Source organism: Pyxicephalus adspersus, chromosome 4, assembly GCF_032062135.1.
Source record: "Pyxicephalus adspersus chromosome 4, UCB_Pads_2.0, whole genome shotgun sequence".
Classification (NCBI taxonomy): Eukaryota; Metazoa; Chordata; class Amphibia; order Anura; family Pyxicephalidae; genus Pyxicephalus; species Pyxicephalus adspersus.
In genome coordinates, this window is record NC_092861.1 from 103147846 (window position 1) to 103167579 (window position 19734).

Consider the following 19734-nt stretch of genomic DNA (forward strand, 5'->3'; position numbering starts at 1 on the left):
CTTTGCCAACTGAAGGAGACTGTTTAACATACCCTATTTTGGCATTTCCTAGCCTGTCATTTGAAGAAATAAAGGCTGGTGTGTTTGATGGTCCACAGATTCGGCAGCTCGTCAAAGATGAACATTTCATCAGGACAGTGTCAGAAGTCGAAAAGAATGCTTGATTATCATTCAAAGCCATTGTCGAGGACTTTCGTAGAAACACACAAGCAAATAATTACACAGAAATTGTACTGAAACTCTTGGAGAGCTACAAAATGCTTGGTTGCAATATGAGCATCAAGGTGCATTTTGTGCATAGCCATCTTTCTAACTTCCCAGAAAACCTTGGTGCAGTCAGTGATGAACAAAGTTAACGATTCCACCAAGATTTGAAGGTCATGGAAGGACGGTATCAGGGTAGATGGGATTTACTCATGATGGCTAACTATTGTTGGAGCATCCGGCGGGATTGTCCTAACACTGAACACTCCAGGAAAAGCTATAAGCGTAAATTTTTACCTTAACCGCTTACCTGATTAATTTCAAATGTTTTACTGCAACAAAAAATGTCATAGAGTAACAATAAATTCTTTGAACAAAAGAAATTTAAATAAAGAAGTACATTCAAATTAATATTTCATTGTTTTTTTGTGTGTTAAATTTGTATGTTTTTTGACATAAATAGAGGGTACTCTGAAGACTGAATGTGATTGCAAAAAACTGAGGTAATTTCTGTATTCACCACCCTAAATTTAGTAAAAAAATAAGTTTAAGATCTAACTCAACAAAAAAAAAATGTTCCCCAGTGTAATTTTGTTGAGTTAGATCTTACATTTCTTTTTATTAAACAGGATTTATATAGTGCAGTACACAGTGCTGTACATTAAATAGGGGTTGCAAATGACAGACAAATTCAGACAGTGACACAGGAGGAGAGGACCCTCCCCAAAAGAGCTTACAGTCTAGTAGGTGGGGTAATTAATACACAATAGGAGAGGAGATTTGTAGTGCTGAGAGTTGGTGACGGTTTCAAGAGACAAAAGAAGATGGGTAGGCAAGTTTAAAATAAAAAAAAAAATGGGTTTTGAGTGCTCTTTTAAATGAGCGGAAAGTAGGAGCAAGCCGAATAGGACGAGGAAAACTATTCCAGAGAGTTGAGGCAGCTCTAGAAAAGTCTTGTAGCCATGCGTGTGATGAGGTTATGAGTGAGGAAGTCAGTAGTAAGTCAATGGAGGAGCAGTGACTGTGAAAGTGACAGGACCGGGAAATGTTCTGGTAAGGGGAGAACAGAATCAAAGGTGACGCCAAGACAACGTGCCTGAGGGGAGGGCCGAATAACAGTGTTGTTAACAGTTAGAAATATGTCGGGGGATTTGGAAGTTGAGGGGGGGATGATGATGAGCTTATTCAGGTTGAGTTTCAGAAATCGGGCAGACATCCATGATGAGATGGCTGACAGGCAGCATGAGACCATATCCAGAACTGAAAGAGACAAGTCGGGTGAAACTTGAAAGAAGCGGTCAGAGCGATAGGAAGCAAACCAAGAGAGAGCAGTGTCACTGATAACATTTGAGCGCATGTTTTGTTTTAGAAGGGGGGTGATCAACAGTGTCAAATGCGAAGGAAAGATCAAAGAGAAGGAGGAGGGAAAAGTTGCCTTGAGACTTAGCTCTGATGAGGTCATTGGCCCCTTTAGTAAGGGCTGTTTCAGTGGAATGGCAGCTCTAAAGCCAGACTGGAGAGGGTCAAGGAGAGAGTTGGTGCTCAGGTAATGGGTGAGTCTATTGTAGACAAGGCGTTCAAGAAGTTTGAAGACATATGGGAGGAGGGAAATTGGATGGGATTAGAGGGTATGGGGAGGGGTCCAGTGAAAGTTTCTTTAAGGATAGGGAGAATTATGGCATGTTTGAAAGTGGGGGGTATATACCAGTAGAAAGGGGGAAGTTGAATAGTTTGGTTATGGCGGGGGCCAGGGTGGAGGAATGGGCGCAGAGTATAAGAGCTAATTGTCTGTATTTTTTTGTTACATACATAATTAACTGTGATTGGTTTAAGTTCTTTTCATGTCTAAATCAGTTTCTGGAGCCAAATGTGTATTTTGTTTTCTTGTTCATATACTTTAAAAAGTTTTTCCACTTATATACTGCTTTCCACACTGGAGGTTCCAACAATAACATAAATTACCGTATTTTTCGGACCATAAGACGCACTTTTTTCCCCCCAGAAGTGGGGGGAAAAAGTCCCTGCGTCTTTATGACTGTGCTGTTGGTTTTTAATGCACATAAAATATTTTAGGACACTATTTGTTTCAGAATATTTTTTTCTTCATTTCCCTTCTCTAAAAACTGGTGCGTCTTATGGTCCAGCGCGTCTTATGGTCCGAAATATACGGTAATTTTAAAAATAACCACTTAGTACTTTAGTATTAAAAGAGAGCATTTGATTAATATTTTTAAGAAAACTCCTTCTAATAGTAAACTGTGACTGAATAGAAATCTTCACTTTCTCCTGGAAAATAGAGAATAAAAAACTTACATCCAGATTACTCTGCCCCAGATTGGCATTATTTCTCACCATTCCCCTGAGAAAGCCCATATGGCAAATTGCGTCGGGTAATAACAGACTTTAAGTACCTCACCCAATAGGGTATATCAATAAGATCCAGTTTATCTAAATGACTCATCATGAGCCACCTTTTCTTTCTTTCCTATAAATAGAAGTGGTTGTCTATTTTGAAAGGTGAAAAAAACCCTTTTCTGCATCCTAATGTGAAAAGACTAGTTTACTTATGCCTCAAAAACTTTTATTCTGTATATGTTTTTCTCTGTATATGTTTTTTATTATAAAACTTTGTTTTATAATAATTGTACATGAATTACGTTGTTTACAATCAGCCAAGAACAAACCCTTTCTCTCTCTATTTTCTCTTCTTTAAATTGCATTGTTCAAACCTAGGGGTTTGCTGGAATACTTTAAGGCCACATTTCTATATTCATACCATACACAACTTTCCACGATTATTCTACTTTAAAAAGTCAACTATTTCCATAAAACTTACTTTGTTAATGTGACACTACAATATATAAATATATTTTATTTACAAAAAAATCCAGCAAAAGTTTTTTCATTTGAACATTTCTTCAAATCAATTCTTCATTTGTATACATAATGAAAAGTATGAGGCCAAATTATAAAGCTTGAGCTTTGTGTTCATGGCCCTATTAGGTACACCTGGTTAACACCTTCGTATTACAGATGCCTAAACCGACAAATACATGGCAGCAACTCAATGTATTATTGTGTGTAGATCTTTTCAGGATGACATACTGAGGTTTAAACTGTGCATGAGAGTGGTAAGGAAAGTGATTTAAGTGTCTGAAAGAGGAATGGTTGATGGTGCCAGGCCTGCTGGTCAGAGTATTGCAGAAAAAGCTGATCTGCTGGGATTTTTAAACGCAACAATCTGTTGGGTTTACAGTGCCTGATCTGAAAAAGGTAAAATAACCACCAAGCAGTAGTTGTTTGGGCTAAATTTGCCTTGCTGCTGCCATAGGGCAAAGGAGAATGGTCAGGGTGGTTTAAGCTGATAGAAAGGCAAACAGTAAAATACCCACTCATTACAACCGAGGTATGTAGGAGAACGTCTCTGAAGGCATAACATGTTACATCTTGAAATTGATGTCAATATGGGTCAAAATCTAGAAGTGCTAACTCTTCTGACAGGAAAAGAGATACTCGCCCTCTGCTCAGCCTTTGGCTAAGGCTCACATCCAGTCACAATGCCCTCTTGGGAATGTGTCACATAGCTTCCAGCTATACTGTTATGGTTTGTACAGCAGCTCCCAGTTGATATAGAAATCGAACAGTCTGTACCTGCCAAAACAGTACAGTTGGGGAATCTGAGGTGTGTCCTCAGTGGGCCATGCCACTCTAGGCCCTTGTCTGGGTGACCTATTCATAAATCAAGCCTAAATCTGGGCAATAAATGTACTTGTGTGTGTATACTTTATTTTTGTACCTAATACTTAATTTGTGTAATTAATAGCCAATCAGACAGTGTTGACACATTTTCTTCTGATTTTAGGGCAGGGCAGAACAGGTGCCATTTTATCAGCCCACAATAGTGAATTTTGTATTAATATGTTGGTAGGATAAGTGTAAAGAAAACATTCTTTTTTTTTTTCAAGATTGTCACCTTTTTAGCTTAGTTAATTTACTTTTCCTTCATTTTTTTATTTAGGTGATTGGAAAGAGGAAAATGTCGACAGAATGCCTCATGAACCCAGATTTTTTGATAGAGTTCATTGAAATGTATCGATCTTTACCTTGCCTTTGGAGAATAAAATCTTCAGAATATTCAAATCGTCAGAAAAAAGCAGAGGCATATGACAAACTTCTCAGTCTATGTAAGTCTGTGTGCCCTACAGCAACCCTAGAACTTGTTAAAAATAAGATTGCAAATTTACGAACTGTGTTTAAGAAGGAATTAAAGAAGGTGGAGGCTTCAATAAATGCAGGTGCTTCAGGTGATGAGATCTATATACCACGACTCTGGTACTTTGACCTTCTGAAATTTACAATTGACCAAGATGTACCTACTCCATCTATGTCTCGGTTTCCTGATGCTTATGAGGTGCAGCAGGAGGAGGAAAACACAGATGACAGCTTGGAAAGTTCCGGGGAAGGTGCAAACTTATCCCAGGTATGAAACTCTTTTTTTTTTTTTTTCTTTCATTTTTATTCCTGAAAGCAGCCAAAAACAGATCTCTATACAAACAAGTAAATAGAAACTAAAAAAACAAATTGGGTATGTTGTTTTACTTGTTGAAGATATTGCAATTACATAGGAGGCACCACTATTACATGTTAAAGCTATATACCTTGTGTCCACATATGTTGGCATTTGTAAAAAAAGAATTACCAGTGCATTGTTTCACTCTTTCATTGTCTTTGATATCCTTCACCTTTTGACCCTCACATTCCTACTGTTTTCCAGCCCAACTCTTTTCTCTCCTTGATCAGTTTCTTCTCCAGTTTTACTGTCCCCACTTAACACCCTTCCTTTTGTTTTACTCCCATCTTCTTTTCCTAGCCAGTCACAGAGCACCCTGTACTGTTTGATTGGCTGAGGAGTAAAGGAGCTGTGGAAAAGCAGTGTATTATTGATCGCGAGCTATTGCTTTTTTAGAAGAAATGCCATCAGTAAGGTGTAGTCGTACTTTCCTCAAACACATAGGGTAGAATTTTCAGTGACGGAAACAGTGAACAGTGACGGAAACATTTCTGTACATTGGAGGAGGTAACCTTATATTTTTTTTCAAGGGGGACTTAAACACAGACCACCAGACTGAAGCAGAGTACTTTTCGTTGTTAATGGGCTTACAACCAAAGTATTTAGAAATCTGAGTATATGGCACTTCCCACTCCCTACCCCATTATGCAATACCTAATATACCCTAACAACAAACATTACCAATGGGTTTAAAAGACAAAGGGCTGTGTGAGTGAGCCTTTACACAAGTCAACAGACTATTTTCATTATTGATAATTTTGGGGTTTTGGGTTTTTTTTTCACGCTCATTTAAAACATACTATGTTTTAGTTTTTGTGATGAAGACAATTTTATATATTTCATGATGTTTGTCATAATTATCCTAAATGTATTACAAGATCTAATGGCAACTTTCTATATTTTTATGTTAGACATTATTAACTGTGATTAAGTTGCTATTGTATCTAAAAATTGTATTAATCATCCAGCCCCCTTCTAGTGAGCGGAGCGCCTGGCTGCCATGCCTTTTATTCAACCTTTTATATTCAACCTCCCTTTCTACTGGTACATACCCCTCAGCTTTCAAACATGCCATAATTCTCCCTATCCTAAAGAAGCCATCACTGGACCCCTACCTACCGTCCTATCTGCCTTCTCCTATATGTCTTCAAACTTCTTGAACGCCTTGTCTACAAAAGACTCATCGTTTACCTGAGCACCAACTCTCTCCTTGACCCTCTCCAGTCTGGTTTTAGAGCTGCCCATTCCACTGAAACAGCCCTTACTAAAGTGGCCAATGACCTCATCAGAGCTAAGTCTCAAGGCAACTTTTCCCTGCTCTTTCTCCTTGATCTTTCCTCTGCTTTTGACACTGTTGATCACCCCCTTCTAATACAAATCATGCGGTCCATTGGTATCAGTGACACTGCTCTCTCTTGGTTTGCTTCCTATCTGTTTTTTGCACTCCTTTCAAGTTTCTTTCAATGGTAACTCCTCCTCGCCCACTCTCCTCCCTGTTGGTGTTCCCCAAGGGTCAGTCCTTGGACCGGTTCTTTTTTCTCTGTACACCTCCTCTCTCGGTAGTCTCATATCCTCCTTTGGCTTACAGTACCATCTGTATACTGATGACACTCAAATCTATCTGTCCACTCCTGACCTGTCTCTCTCAGTCCTGGATAAGGTCTCATGCTGCCTGTCAGCCATCTCATCATGGATGTCTGACCGATTTTTGAAACTAAACCTGGATAAAACAGAACTCCTCATCATCCCCCCCTCAAATTCCAAATCTCCCCCTGACATACATCTAACTGTTAACAACACTATTATTCGGCCCTCCCCTCAGGCACGTTGTCTTGATGTCACCTTTGACTCTGCCCTCTCATTTATCCCCCATATTCAGAACATTTCCAGGTCCTGTCACTTTCACCTATGCAACATCTCCAAAAATCTGCCCCTACCTGTCCCCTGAGACCACTAAACTCCTTGTACATGCTCTTATCTTTTGTCTGGACTACTGTAACCGCCTCCACTCTGTTAGTCCTTTAACCCGACTCTCTCCTCTACAATCTATTATGAATGCTGGAGCCAGACTCATATATCCTTCCCACTGCTCCTCTTCCGCTGCATCTCTTTGCAGATCTCTACACTGGCTTCCATTTCACCTTAGAATCAAATTCAAGCTCCTGTGCTTTGCCTTCAATTCCCTACACAGTTATTGTCCAACTTAAATTTCAGACTGGTAAAAAAGTACTCCCCCAGCCACTCTCTCTGCTCCTCCAATGACCTACTAATGACTTCCTCACTCACCTTATCACACTCACGGCTACAAGACTTCTCTGGAGCTGCCCCAACTCTCTGGAATGGTCTTCCTCGTCCTATTCGGCTTGCTCCTACTTTCTGCTCATTTAAAAGAGCGCTCAAAACCCATTTTTTCAAACTTTTTCTTCTGCCTTTTGAAACCATCACTACTTCCCACCACTACATATCTCCCATCCTATTGTGTGTAAATTCCTCCACCTACTAGATTGTAAGCTCTTCGGGACAGGGTCCTCTCCTCTTGTATTACTGTCTGCATTAGTCTGTCATTTGCAACCCCTATTTAATGTACAGCGCTGTGTAATATGTTGGTGCTATATAAATCCTGTTTATTAATAATAATAATATTAATAATAATAATAAGATCTGGGCAGGGAAGGCATTATTATTATTATCAGCAGCATTGCCAATAAACCTTCATGTTTCCTAAATCGTTGGTCATAATGACTTGAAATTTTCTTGGTGCACCATGACACCAGGGGACACCAGTAGTAACCACAATTTCAAGCCCCCCCCCCCCCCCCCGACAGTTTTTATCACTTTGGGAGTTATATTCAAAAGCAAGTGCACCTAGAAGTCCTTAATTGAAAATGCAAATTGGGGACCCCAGGGGCCACTTACATAGCAAGGAGTATTGGGGTGGAGCCCCTAAAGCAGAAAGGTTAGCATAGTATTACAGTTATAGTTTTGTGAAAGGTATGTATAAATTTAGGGGCCCCACCCCAATGCTCCCTGCTATGTTAAGTGACCCAATGGGGTCCCTAAATTTGCATTTTCATTTTTGGACTCCTAGATGCACTTGCTTTTGAAACAGCAACCCCCATGTTCAATCCCTACAAGTTTTTAAACTTGTGACCCCCATATCTAGAAATTTTGATTACTAGTAAATATGTGTACCCTGAAACTTTCAAGTCATTACGACCAATGGTTTAGGAGATATGAAGGTTTGATCGCAGTGAGTTGTTGCAGAATATGACAAGCAGCCTTTATACACACACACCTATCCCACTGCAGCTGATGACATTGGTATATACACACACACTGGCGGCCTTGCCCCATCTTTCTGGTACATGCGCAATGTTCCTAAAGCATCACCAAATGTTAACATTATATAAAGGGGGACTTCCCCTGGTAGTCCCTGGGTTACATACAAGATAGGGACTGTAGGTTTGTTCTTAAGTTGAATTTATAAGTCGAAACATGTACAATATTTAAAAAATTGCAATTAGGACAGATGTTTGTCCCAACATATTATCAGGCAGAGTGGTGACAGTTACTGTATAAAATCCTCACTGTGAGTTAATCACAAACAAAGCAAAAAAAAAAACTTTTTGAGTAGGTAGAACCACTGACACAATAACAGGTTACCGGATACCTTTTTTTACTTCGCAACTGAGGAGAACACTGGTGGTCCCTTCACAATGGAAGTACAATGTCGCCCAATTGCCACAAATCCTAAATAAAAACAAGAAAAAACACCTTTACTTTTGAACAGCCTTTGATCCATCTGCAGTCAAATTCCAGTCAGTCCCACGCCATCCTGGACTTCTTGCAGCCTTTCCCGCTGTGGCCGTAAAGACAGAGAGGCATGGGTAAAACGAACTTGCATGGTTTTCAGTAGCTTGTTGCGAAATTTCCAATCATAAGCACTGCAAAAAAGAAGGAATGGATATTAATAGGTCCACAGATTACGTTCATTTTGCAGGATGAAGGTTTTAAATGATCCTTCACAGTAGCCAAGCTAAAAGCTAAGGAGGTATTCAAGTTGGTCTGCGAAAACTTTCTGGGTAGCCATAAGTTTCCTGCATACGAAGAAGTTGTTCAGAATTTGCTTGATTCATATCAGAAACTGTGCTGTCCCATGTCATTGAAAATACACTTCATGTACTGAACACTCCCATCTAGAGCTCTTTCCAGAGTATGATGGCCAACTACTGCTGGATGCTGTGCCATAATAATTTAGATACAACTTAAAGAATAAAATCATACTGTTAGCGTTTTTGAAGAAAATGTGGTATCTGACTGCCCCTTTCTGTATATCTAAATCACTCTGTGGCTATTTGATTTCACACTGAATATATTTACTGAATAAATTTACAACCCTTTTAAGTAAAAATAATCTTTTTTTTTTTTTCCTTTAACATGCATGCGTTTTTTCTCCTGTCTGGTTCTTTTGCGGGGGCTCCAAACGGACCATCAAAGATGAGACAGTAGATATTAATTAAGAATTGTTAAGTATTGTTGCAACAGAGAAAATCAAATGCTTTAACAATTAAAGCACAGTGATGCAAGCTAAAACAATTCACTTAAGCTGTTATCAATTTGTCATTAAGCAGATTATCCAATACTGTATAGTCGGTAGTTCATATAAGCATATCAGTTCACAAACAGTTAATGTGGTTGATAAAGCACGTGTCTTAACATTTTTGGCACAAAAAGGACTGCCAATCATCTTAGATTCTTGTTTAAGCTTGTTCTAACAGCAGGAGTCTTTAAAGAAAAATTAAAGCAGTTCCTTTTTGTAGAATCTTGCACACCGTTATTTGTGCATATAGTATAGAAGTACTATGGTATAGTAGTATAATAGAATATAAAAGTAGGATAAACCAAAGCATCTAACATCATGCTAATATATAATCCTATTTTCCTAAATTTGCACAAATAGACTGTTTTTCTAATCTTAACCAAACTACAAGTATTCAATCCTATATTCTCTTGCTGCTTCTTCATTATACTGGTACACACAATATTCTTTCTTTATAAATCCTCATTAACCTTCCTAGCGGTTCATTTTCTTCCGGTTTTATATGTCTAAAAGCGGTGCATTGTTTTTCATGAAAATTTATTTTACAGTATATTATAATAGTATGAGTATAATAAAGTTTGAAACACAAAATCATTTAAAAAGAATAAATTGAATAAAATAAAAAATTAATTAAAAATTAAATATTTTTTTTAAAAAAATTTTTAATTTTTTTTTATTTAAAAAAAAAATACACATTATACTCATACTAATATATATACTGTAAAATAAATGTTTTTGAAAACAATGTACTGCTTTTACACATAAAAATCCAATGTATTGCATTCAATACAGAGGGGCGTGGTACAGGTAAATAAGGTGGCAGAAAGGACAGACGGGGTCAGTCACTAGTGGAGAGTGGGTTGGGGATAGGTGGGGGGATGGTTTTAGATAAATATAAGGAGTTTCCCATGTTACACACAATATTCTTTTTTTTATAAATCCTCATTAACCGTCATTAAACATTGACGCAGTACTGATTGTACTGAAAAACAAAAGGATTTGGCAAACAGTGCTGGTAAATGCGACAATGGTTTAAAGAGTCTGTTCACCAATTGTATAAGTATGGCAAACAAAATAGGGGAGTTGGAAACCTTAACCCCCCAAGCGAGATTCCTGAATGTGGATTTTCCAGGCAAAAAGCTGTATTCCCGAGTCGCACTCGGGTTAGCTTTTAACTAAAAAAAAAAAAAAACCCTACCTTGCTCTGTTGTCGTCCCCCGGCGTCCTGCTGGTCCACTCAGGTGCTGGTTACACGTCCTTCCTCCTCCATCTCCAGCGGGCGACTGCAGAGACGATCTCCAGGATTTCCCCGCTGACGTTGGTGCGAGCAGGCGAATAAGTGGTAAATTCAAATAAATTTGTATTAGATTCAATACAAAATAGCTGTATATAATTTTTTATATATATATGTATATATTATACATGCTACTGTACAGTTCTGTTACATGTTTAAATATTTCTATTTTTGTTTTTTTAACTGATTTTTGTGTTTTGTTATTTAAAGTTTATTAATAAATTTATTAAATATCGATGAGTAATGCATAAGAAGTACCACTTTTTGCATGGAAAATTGGACGGAATTAGACCCCTAGGGAGGTTATTGAATGAACAGCATTATGACTAAAGCCCCGTACACACGTCAGATTTTTATCGCCCGATAATCGGCATTGGCCAGATATCGGGCGAAAATCTGCCGTGTGTACAGTCAGTGTCGTCCATCGCCTGAACGACCGTCCTGGCGGATCCACGGACGATGGACGACGATCGATTCTAATGCAAGGGAAGGGGGAGAGCGCGCAGCAGGGTGCCGCTCCGTCGCTCTCCCCCTCCCCTCTCCATAGAGCAAGAACGGTGCTGTATGTACAGCACCGTTCATGCATCGTGCAGTCCAATGACAAAAATTGCAAGTGTGTACGCAGCTTTAGTTGGTATTGCTGAATCCTGGCTTTGTTCTTCACATGACTGGGCTGACAATATTCCTGGGTATACTCTTCTTTCGTAAAGAGACACTTCAGCCTCAGAAATCCTCTGAAAAGGGATGGACAATAGCTGGTACAGGGGTTTGAGCAATTTCTACAACTGGGGAAACAACAATTTACTGAATGTGTCTTGTCCATCTGTGTACGAGAATATCAACAACATATTTAAATGGAGCGAGGAAAACACATTCTTTACCACTCACTGCCTTTTTCAACAATCAACTTTCTCCTTTACTCTTTTGCCTCTACAACCTTAGATTGTACAGTTTCTTCCTCATTTGTGTATCCAGTTTAGCTGCACATAATACTCACTTTCAAACTCATCACCGCCTACATCAGAACTACCATATTCGCCTTTCTTTTTTTTTTCCCTATTCCCCTTAGGGTGTCCTTAACCTCTGGATATACGGTATTTGGTGTTTAATAACCAAATCACACAGGGAGGGGCTGCTGGATGCTGCAATCTCTGCAATCAAAATTATTCATTTTCTTGTCTTTTCTATTGAAGTCATTGGTGTTGCTTTAATTTCAGGAAGAACACTGACTAATTATTAGAACTTTTCATACTCCCATTCTCTATTTTATCCCATTTCAAGAAGGATAAATAGTTACACATGTAAGCAATATCTACATAGGTTGGCTTCTTCTGCACTTTGAATCTTTGCATATTTTTGAATTATTTTGCAACTACCTGTTTAGCTCATCCAACTCTCACCTAAGACTATTTTTAGTGGCTTGCCAAGCCAATTATTTTCTAATGATCACAATGTCTCATTCTCCTAACTAATCTGTAGTTTCACCTGGGACAGTCTCTTAAATCCGGTAAATATGTTTATGACCTCTTTCTTCTTTTTCTGACGTCACTCTCTTTTACCAAAACGTACAACATATAACAAATCTTCCTATTGTAGCAACAGGCAAGACACAAGTTTCACTTTTATCTCTCTAATTAAAGAGTAACATTAAACACTTTACTTGAAGGTATTAGAAGTATACACTTAAGATACATTTCCTCACCATCTAATTCTGACTGGGGTGGATAAAGCACAAGTCTAACATTTTTGGCACAAAAAAACTGTCAGCCTTCTTAGATTCCTGTTCAAGCTGGTTCTAGCAGCAAGGGTCTCTTATCAGCCTTCAAAGCCATCCTGTCTTCACCTTTAGGGTCATTCCACTGACTGTTTTTGTTTCAGGTGCTGCTGAATATTTTTTAAATATATTTTGTATATTTTATAATCTATATACAGATCCCCTATACTTTTATAGCACCCCTTTACAGCAGGCTACTTCACCCGATCTCGCACCTGCACAGTGCAAGATCAAGTGACGTAGCCAGAAGACAGCGCAAGATGGCGCACCTGACTCTTCCTCCGTCCGCCAGAACGAAGTTGGATTACAGGACGGTTTAAGACTCGATTGAGGACGATTTCGGCTGGATCAAGGGATCTACGGAATTCTATATTCTTTACTTCAATATACCAAAATCAAGCTGTAATCTTAACAATTTTAAAAGCTGTAGAAGTGTTTTCTCTTTTTATTGGGTATACTAAGGAAGTGTTTTTTCTTTCCTTTAATCCCAAACAAATCTCTCCTTTTTTATTGCAATTTTATTGCACTGCTACCTGCAAAAAAGGCTCTGTATAAGGGCTTCCCTGCTAGTGAGGGGCCCCTTCATTTCCTAAAAAGCTGTTTTATTCTTTTTTTTCTTTAATGAATAATAAGATAGGGCTTAATTTCCCCTAAGGTTTAGTTCCCTTCATCTTTTTGTTTCATTTTAATAATTTATGTAATTCTTGAAGATGATTTTATCAAGCTGCTGGTTGACTGACAGGCAGGATAATATAGATCCTGGTAGTTTCCCCAGTTCCACCATTTATTCTATTCGGATTTTTGCTGTGTGTAGGCTACTACAGCCCTGACAAAGGTAGCCAGTGGAGTTTTATTCCCAGAGATCTATGACTGCACAGTCACTGGGTGTCCTGTTGCATAGTCTATTATAGTGAAGCTGTCCTGTGGCTGATGCTGCCTACTTTGGCAGACAATTTAATCTTTGGCTGTACAAGTGAAATGATAATCAAATGGTTCATTTTTACTATCTAGATTGTGCCCTGGGTACTACATTGTACTTAAGGAGTCCCTTTTTCTGCTGTTACCCTTGTGGGGCTGTGACCACAGTAGGATGATTGCATTGAATAAATTCTTTCTTTAGCATTAGTACTACTTATGGTCTTTATTGTGACCTCTCCCTGGTCTTTCTTGTTGGTATTTGCTATGATGGCTTTGGTGGTGGCCTAATGGCAGTTGCAGGGGCATTTCCAAATCTGTAAAGACAGGTGCGGCTCTAGCACCAGTAGGCTTTAATTCCTGGCTAGTTCCAGGTCAGAAGTTATTTTCACCATCTTGAATGATGACAATGTAGCCCTTGGACCTGCAGCAGTTCTGGTGCTAGGCCTTGACTGGAATAAATGGTGGTTTCAGGCATTAGTAGGGCTGCTAACATATGGGGAGTTGATGGTTCCTTTCCTTTCTACACAATACTTCCCTTTGAACCCTGCTAAACCCTTCCAGTGGTGCCTGACCATTTAACTATATCTGTTGATACAATGGTCCTTGATGAAAGTTTGTATTCCGCATTGGTAATTATCACCTCTGAAATCCACAGACTCTATTACGTGTTTAAGCAGCAACCCTCAGCGGGTATTGGGTAGAGTGGTGATATTTTATATTCTGTGTGGAGTTCTCTGTACTTACCTCTTGTTCCTCTTTTTGGTTCTTGAATATGGGATTCAGCATAATCCAAATCAGCACAAGCCCCTAAATAGTGTCTGACCCCTCTTCTTCATTTGTATCTGATGACAAGGTTTCCTGGTCTGCTGCAACATCTTTGATTCAGTTATGAACACAACAATAGTTGCAATATCAGACAATTTTGTAAACAAGCATGGGAGTCCTGTTTAATTAGATATATTACCTCCAGTCTGCAGGTTCACCAGTTAATACATTCCCCAACCATCTACTAGTAGGCTGCTTTATTGTTTTGTACCTATTGTCCTGAAGGTGCCATTTGAGAGGAATAAGGAGAACACGGAGAGCTATGTCAATCTTTGAACTTAGCTCACTCATTCTTTTAATTAGTTTTATGAAAGCAATGGGATCATCTTGACTATTTTTAGTGTAAAATCTGACCCTGTATGTAAAAAGCATTGCTGTCATGTTGCCTATTCAAGGCTTCATTCATTAGACTCTATTTAGCCAGTCTCTTGGCTTGATCACTGTTACATAACAGAAGAGGGAGCATCACTGCTCTATCACTTTATATCACCACCACCAGCAACATACCAAAAAGAGAGTTTTCATTGAATCCAATAGGACTTTAAAATGAGTTGGAAATAAATGTGGAGAGTACCTCGTTAAAAATGGATCTGGGGCCCAATTGCGCTGAACATTGGATGTGGCTTAAAGCAGCATAGGTAAATAAAGTCTGAACTTACATATTTAATGTTCAAAACAGTATACAAAATACTTACATTTTTGTGCAAGGCATCAGGGGTGGGGAGTCTACAGCTCGGAGTCACTGCATTCAGAACATAACCCTCCAAATCAGCTCCAAACAATGGACTATGTTTTTGTTGAAACTGGAGTTAAGATCTCGTAATTAAAAGAAATTTGGTGCAGTAGTGCAAACTTTGTTTTAACTAAACATGGTAGAACAGGTTTTGCTAGCAAAACTGGGGCAGGGGTGTTACTTAACAATGGTATTAGCCAGAAACCCAAATGGGTCATACAGAATAATTCCTAGCTTGAAAGAGTTGTACCTTCTGGTAAAATACCAATGTTTCCATCTGAAACAATTGGCTTCTGAACTAAACCTGATATTGGAAGGAGGTTTATTCCAGCTATAATCTTTAAAGATACATTGTTAGCCTAGAATAAGAAAACCGGGTCATTGGATACCTGCATAAATGTATCCCATGGAGTTTTGGGAATAATGAGCAATCACCTAGATTAATTATTACAACAGAGATAGGTGGGAAATGTTGGAAGTTTTTCAGGAGTGTGGTCTTCACTGGATGGTACCTTTTCTTCATATTACCAGGAGCTGTTAACAGTCTTGAAAGCTCTGGTAGGGTTTCTGCATCTCATAACAGAACATAAATGTCAGGATACTATTTGCAGCTGGGCAGAGCCCAACCCTTTTTTGTCCCTTTTCATCAGTTTATTTACAGGAATTTACAGGAATTGTGTCAGATCTTAGGGTTTGCAATCCTGTCTCCGCTGACTAAAAAATAGGTCAGAGAGATTATTTCAGTTGCCCAAGATTAAAGGGTTTTAAAACATATCAATAGGTCCCCCCTTTCTCTGCGTTGGGAAAAAAGGTCTCTCACATTAAGGTTCTGCATCCCACCTCTCTGTTTACAGCTTTTGGCTCAATATCTGGAACTTGAGAGGAGGTTGTTGGTGTAGAAATTACACTGGGATAAAGAAAATTTCTTTTCTGGCTTTTGCTTGGCCTTAGGTATGTCTGGTATATACAGTGTCTAGAAATGTTTAGAGTTAGTGCAGTTTTTGTCCATTATAACGAAACCTGAGAGAGCCCTTTTTTCCCCTCTGATGCTGAAAATAAATTTTGATCCCATGAAGTGTCTCCCAAAGTTTCTCACTTTCAAAAGCGTATATTTTGTTCCGATGACACTAGCTAGAATATATGGTTGTTTCAGGAAATAACCATATATGCTTCTAAAAAATGGATCATTCCAGGATCATTTGCCAGGGAAAAACGCTAGTGTTTATATAGGCAATTTGTCCCCTCTCAAAAAAGCCAGGTGTTGGTGATGGAAATAGGTCAAATTTCCTTTCTATTCTTCTTTGTATTTTATTTCATCCACCAATAAAAAACATGGGTTCCCACCGCAATTTAAAAACCAGCCCCACCTGCCAATTGCGGACAGTGGCCTTATTAGGGGAGATGGCCTTTTTTCAGAATGTGGCTAGTGTTGTGGAGGTCTTGGTGGCCTATTTAGAATCTAAAAAGCCTTTTTCTATGAAGGGGTCCTCGAGATGTCTTCCCGCACACCCCAGGGCATGATTACAGGGGTACCTTTAAAGTGTTATACAAGTCTCTAGGAAGAATGACACTGGTCTCCCTTTTTTTTTCTATCCAACCACACATTCTTTATTAAGACATATGTCTTAAATAGATACTTACCTTTCATAGGTGGTTGCCCTTTGGCTCCTTTCATGTGTTGGAGGCATGGGAACTAAAGGGCAAAAAAGTGTCCCCATTCATCGCTAGTACTAATTGGCTAAGGAAATGGAAACATTGATGACGCTGGTCACGTCATAAGGGTTTTTCCAGAGTTAGCCAATCAATGGCGAGAGCGTATGGGCGGGACATCCTCTGCTGAAGACTGTAGCGCTCACAAGTGTCCTCATTTGTCCGCCACACACACTGACATGAGCGCAGCCTCCTTTCAGGTGCTGGAGGAGTAGGCTGTTTGCCCACTAGGTCCCTTGTCTTTTAGTTCCTGCACTTAAAAGGAGCCCATGGCTACACTTGCTTCTGCGTGCGAAGGATCTTTCCAATAAGAAGCCCCCACAACACTGGCCACATTGTGTCGAAGAGGCCCTTTACCCCAATGATGTCACCATTGGGGGCAGGTGGGTGTGGTTTTAATGTTTGCGGGTGGACCCCATTTAGTTTTTTTGTTTGAGGGAGGATGAAAAGTAAATACTTGCTCATAACAGGTATGCCTAGCAAGAAATAAAAATTAAAAAAAAAATACACCTAGCTACCTTTTATGTCCCCTGAGACTATACTTTAACCTGGCTGTTTTCCGGCTTTCTTTTGTACATGGCGTTTTGTACCATAAATACCAATTAACACCTAATTCAAATGCCAATAAATGCCTACAAAAGCGTTTATGAGCTGTTGAATACAAATCTAAGAAGACATTTGGATAGCAAAAACAACTGTAAAAGCTACAAAAAGCTTATGCAAAAAACGCTAATAAATGCCAATGCCAAGTCCCCATTGGTGCAGTCGCAATCTGTTTAGTGTGCCCCAGGTGCCTTTAAGTTTACTATAATTTATTGCAATAGGTTTTGGATTTTTCTGCTACTGTATTTGTTATTTATAAGGATATTGATGTGGTAATAATGGATATTGATGAAGAAATAGTGGATAAACACTTCAAGAAGAAATATGCAGTTCATGGACTACCTGAAGTAGTGGTAGCAAATAGCGTTACATCCTGGATAACATTTTCTCGCACTGCCTTTTTGAGAAATTTAATTTATAAAGCTCAGAGCTTGATGTGTTTTCAGTGGTTCTCACTGTATTCTCTGAAAATGTTTGTGCTGAAGCATAAGCCAGTATTAAAGTATTCTGTTACTGAGGGGACATCATTGTCTTCATGCCAAGGGTAAATTTTTAAGAAATCGTGTGAATCGGCTAACTTAACTCTTTGACTACTTTACCTTCCTACAAAAATGTTTATTTGTCTATAATGTCTGTTTTTTAAGGGCATTTTTGTTTTTTATTTTGGTACACTATTTTTAAAGTGTGTGTTCAATGTACACATCCGTTAAATAGCTTCTGATTGCTATAAAATCTGAAAGGACTTCTAAACCTTTACCACTCTATCCTAAACTTAGCCTAAATTTTTTATTATTGGTAAAACTTGTAAAGAGTAAATCATATTGACAGGTTTATAATAATGGTATGCATCAACGGCAACTATTCTGATGTGTTTTTAACTAGCAAGGGTGCTTAGTAGGGTGATATACAAAACAGTATGAAGTTCCCTGTACATTTTTTAACTAAATAGTAAAAATATTATTGTAACTACTTGCGGTAAAAACAGATGTTTTTGTTCTTTATTTGGTAGTAGTAGAAGCCCACCAGATAAGCATGGTCTGAAACTCTATTTGATTGCCAATGTATGGCCTATATTCAGTCACAGACATTTTTTTTTTTTTTTTTGGTGATGGTCTATTGCATTGAGATCTGGTGACTGTTTAGCACATTTCAGGAAATCCGTTTGAGATTACTTAAGTTTTGTGACATGCTACATTATCCTTCTGCAAGTGATCATCACTGATAAGTAAACTTTAAATGTAAAGGAATGGACATGGTTAGCAGCACTAAATGCTCAATTGCTACAAATGGGCCACACTGTTCCAAACAAATATCCTCCTTTTGTTCAATTTTGGTGAGCTTTTGCAAATTCTAGCCTCAGGTGCCCATTTTTACTCGACGGGTGGCACCTGGTGCAGTTTCCTGCTCCTATAGCTAATCTCCTTCAGGGTGCGATGTGTTGCATGTTCCGAGATGATCTTTACATTCCTCAATAGTAATGTCCAGTTCTTTTAGGGGGTCTACAAGCGGACCATCAGGGATGAGACAGTAGATCTAAATATATAAATAAAAGTTAAATGTTGCAACAGAGAAAATCAAATGCTTCGCGATTAAAGCATATATTTCTGATTAAAACAGGGAAATACATCAATCTTTATAGGAATACAGTGTTATTCCCCTAGGGAAGGCTTATGCCATCATCATGTATAAAGATCCAATAACATTTACTCGGAAGTCCAAAAAAGTACAATAGTCCACAGTGTTCTCCCCAGAAAATTTTTTCAGCCAGGTGGTAGGAAGCTGTAGCTGGGTGGTAAAAAAGGGGGTGTGGCAAAACACGGCAAATGTAGTGCTTCCAGTTGTTTATGCCATGGGTAATCAGTAACCTCTTATTTTTTCAGTGTTCTACCTTCTCCCAATTATTTGTTACAACTTTGTAATGCCTGCCCCGTTAGTATATCCAATTTTTCTATTCTATGTATTTTGCCACAAGTGTCCTATGCCGTGTATTGTGACCCAACTTACCAGTGTTCTAAGTTTTAAGAGTGTATTCCTTTGTAGTAGTGTAATAGTATAATGAATGTGGTGTAACACGTTAGGCTTAGTTCATATTAGCAGCAAAAAACATTTACCCCTTCTGATTGACTTCTGGCAACTGCTGGGCACCTAGGATTGGCAACAGGCCATAAGTGCTGGGCACCTAGAATTGGTAACAGGCGGTAAGTGCTGGGCACCTAGGGTTGGTAACAAGCGGTAAGTTCTAGGCACCTAGAATTGGTAACAGGCGGTACGTTCTAGGCACCTAGGATTGGTAACAGGCGGTAAGTGCTGGGCACCTAGGATTGGTAACAAGCGGTAAGTTCTAGGCTCCTAGAATTGGTAACAGGCGGTAAGTGCTGGGCACCTAGAATTGGTAACAGGCGGTAAGTGCTGGGCACCTAGAATTGGTAACAGGCGGTAAGTGCTGGGCACCTAGGATTGGTAACAGGCGGTAAGTGCTGGGCACCTAGGATTGGTAACAGGC

At 38.9% G+C, this 19734-nt stretch overlaps 1 protein-coding gene across 5 annotated transcripts in view; it reads left to right on the forward strand.

Moving 5' to 3' along the window:
- LOC140329100 (uncharacterized) overlaps positions 1-19734 on the forward strand; it is a 143400-nt gene that overhangs the window by 32711 nt on the left and 90955 nt on the right. For all 5 annotated transcript variants that reach the window (XR_011920423.1, XM_072409196.1, XM_072409195.1 and 2 more), the window contains one exon: positions 4223-4684. Coding sequence is in view for 4 of the 5 variants with exons in the window: in XM_072409196.1 (XP_072265297.1) it covers positions 4241-4684 (444 nt within the window). In the remaining variant the exon portion in view is untranslated. The remainder of the gene's footprint in view (positions 1-4222; positions 4685-19734) is intronic.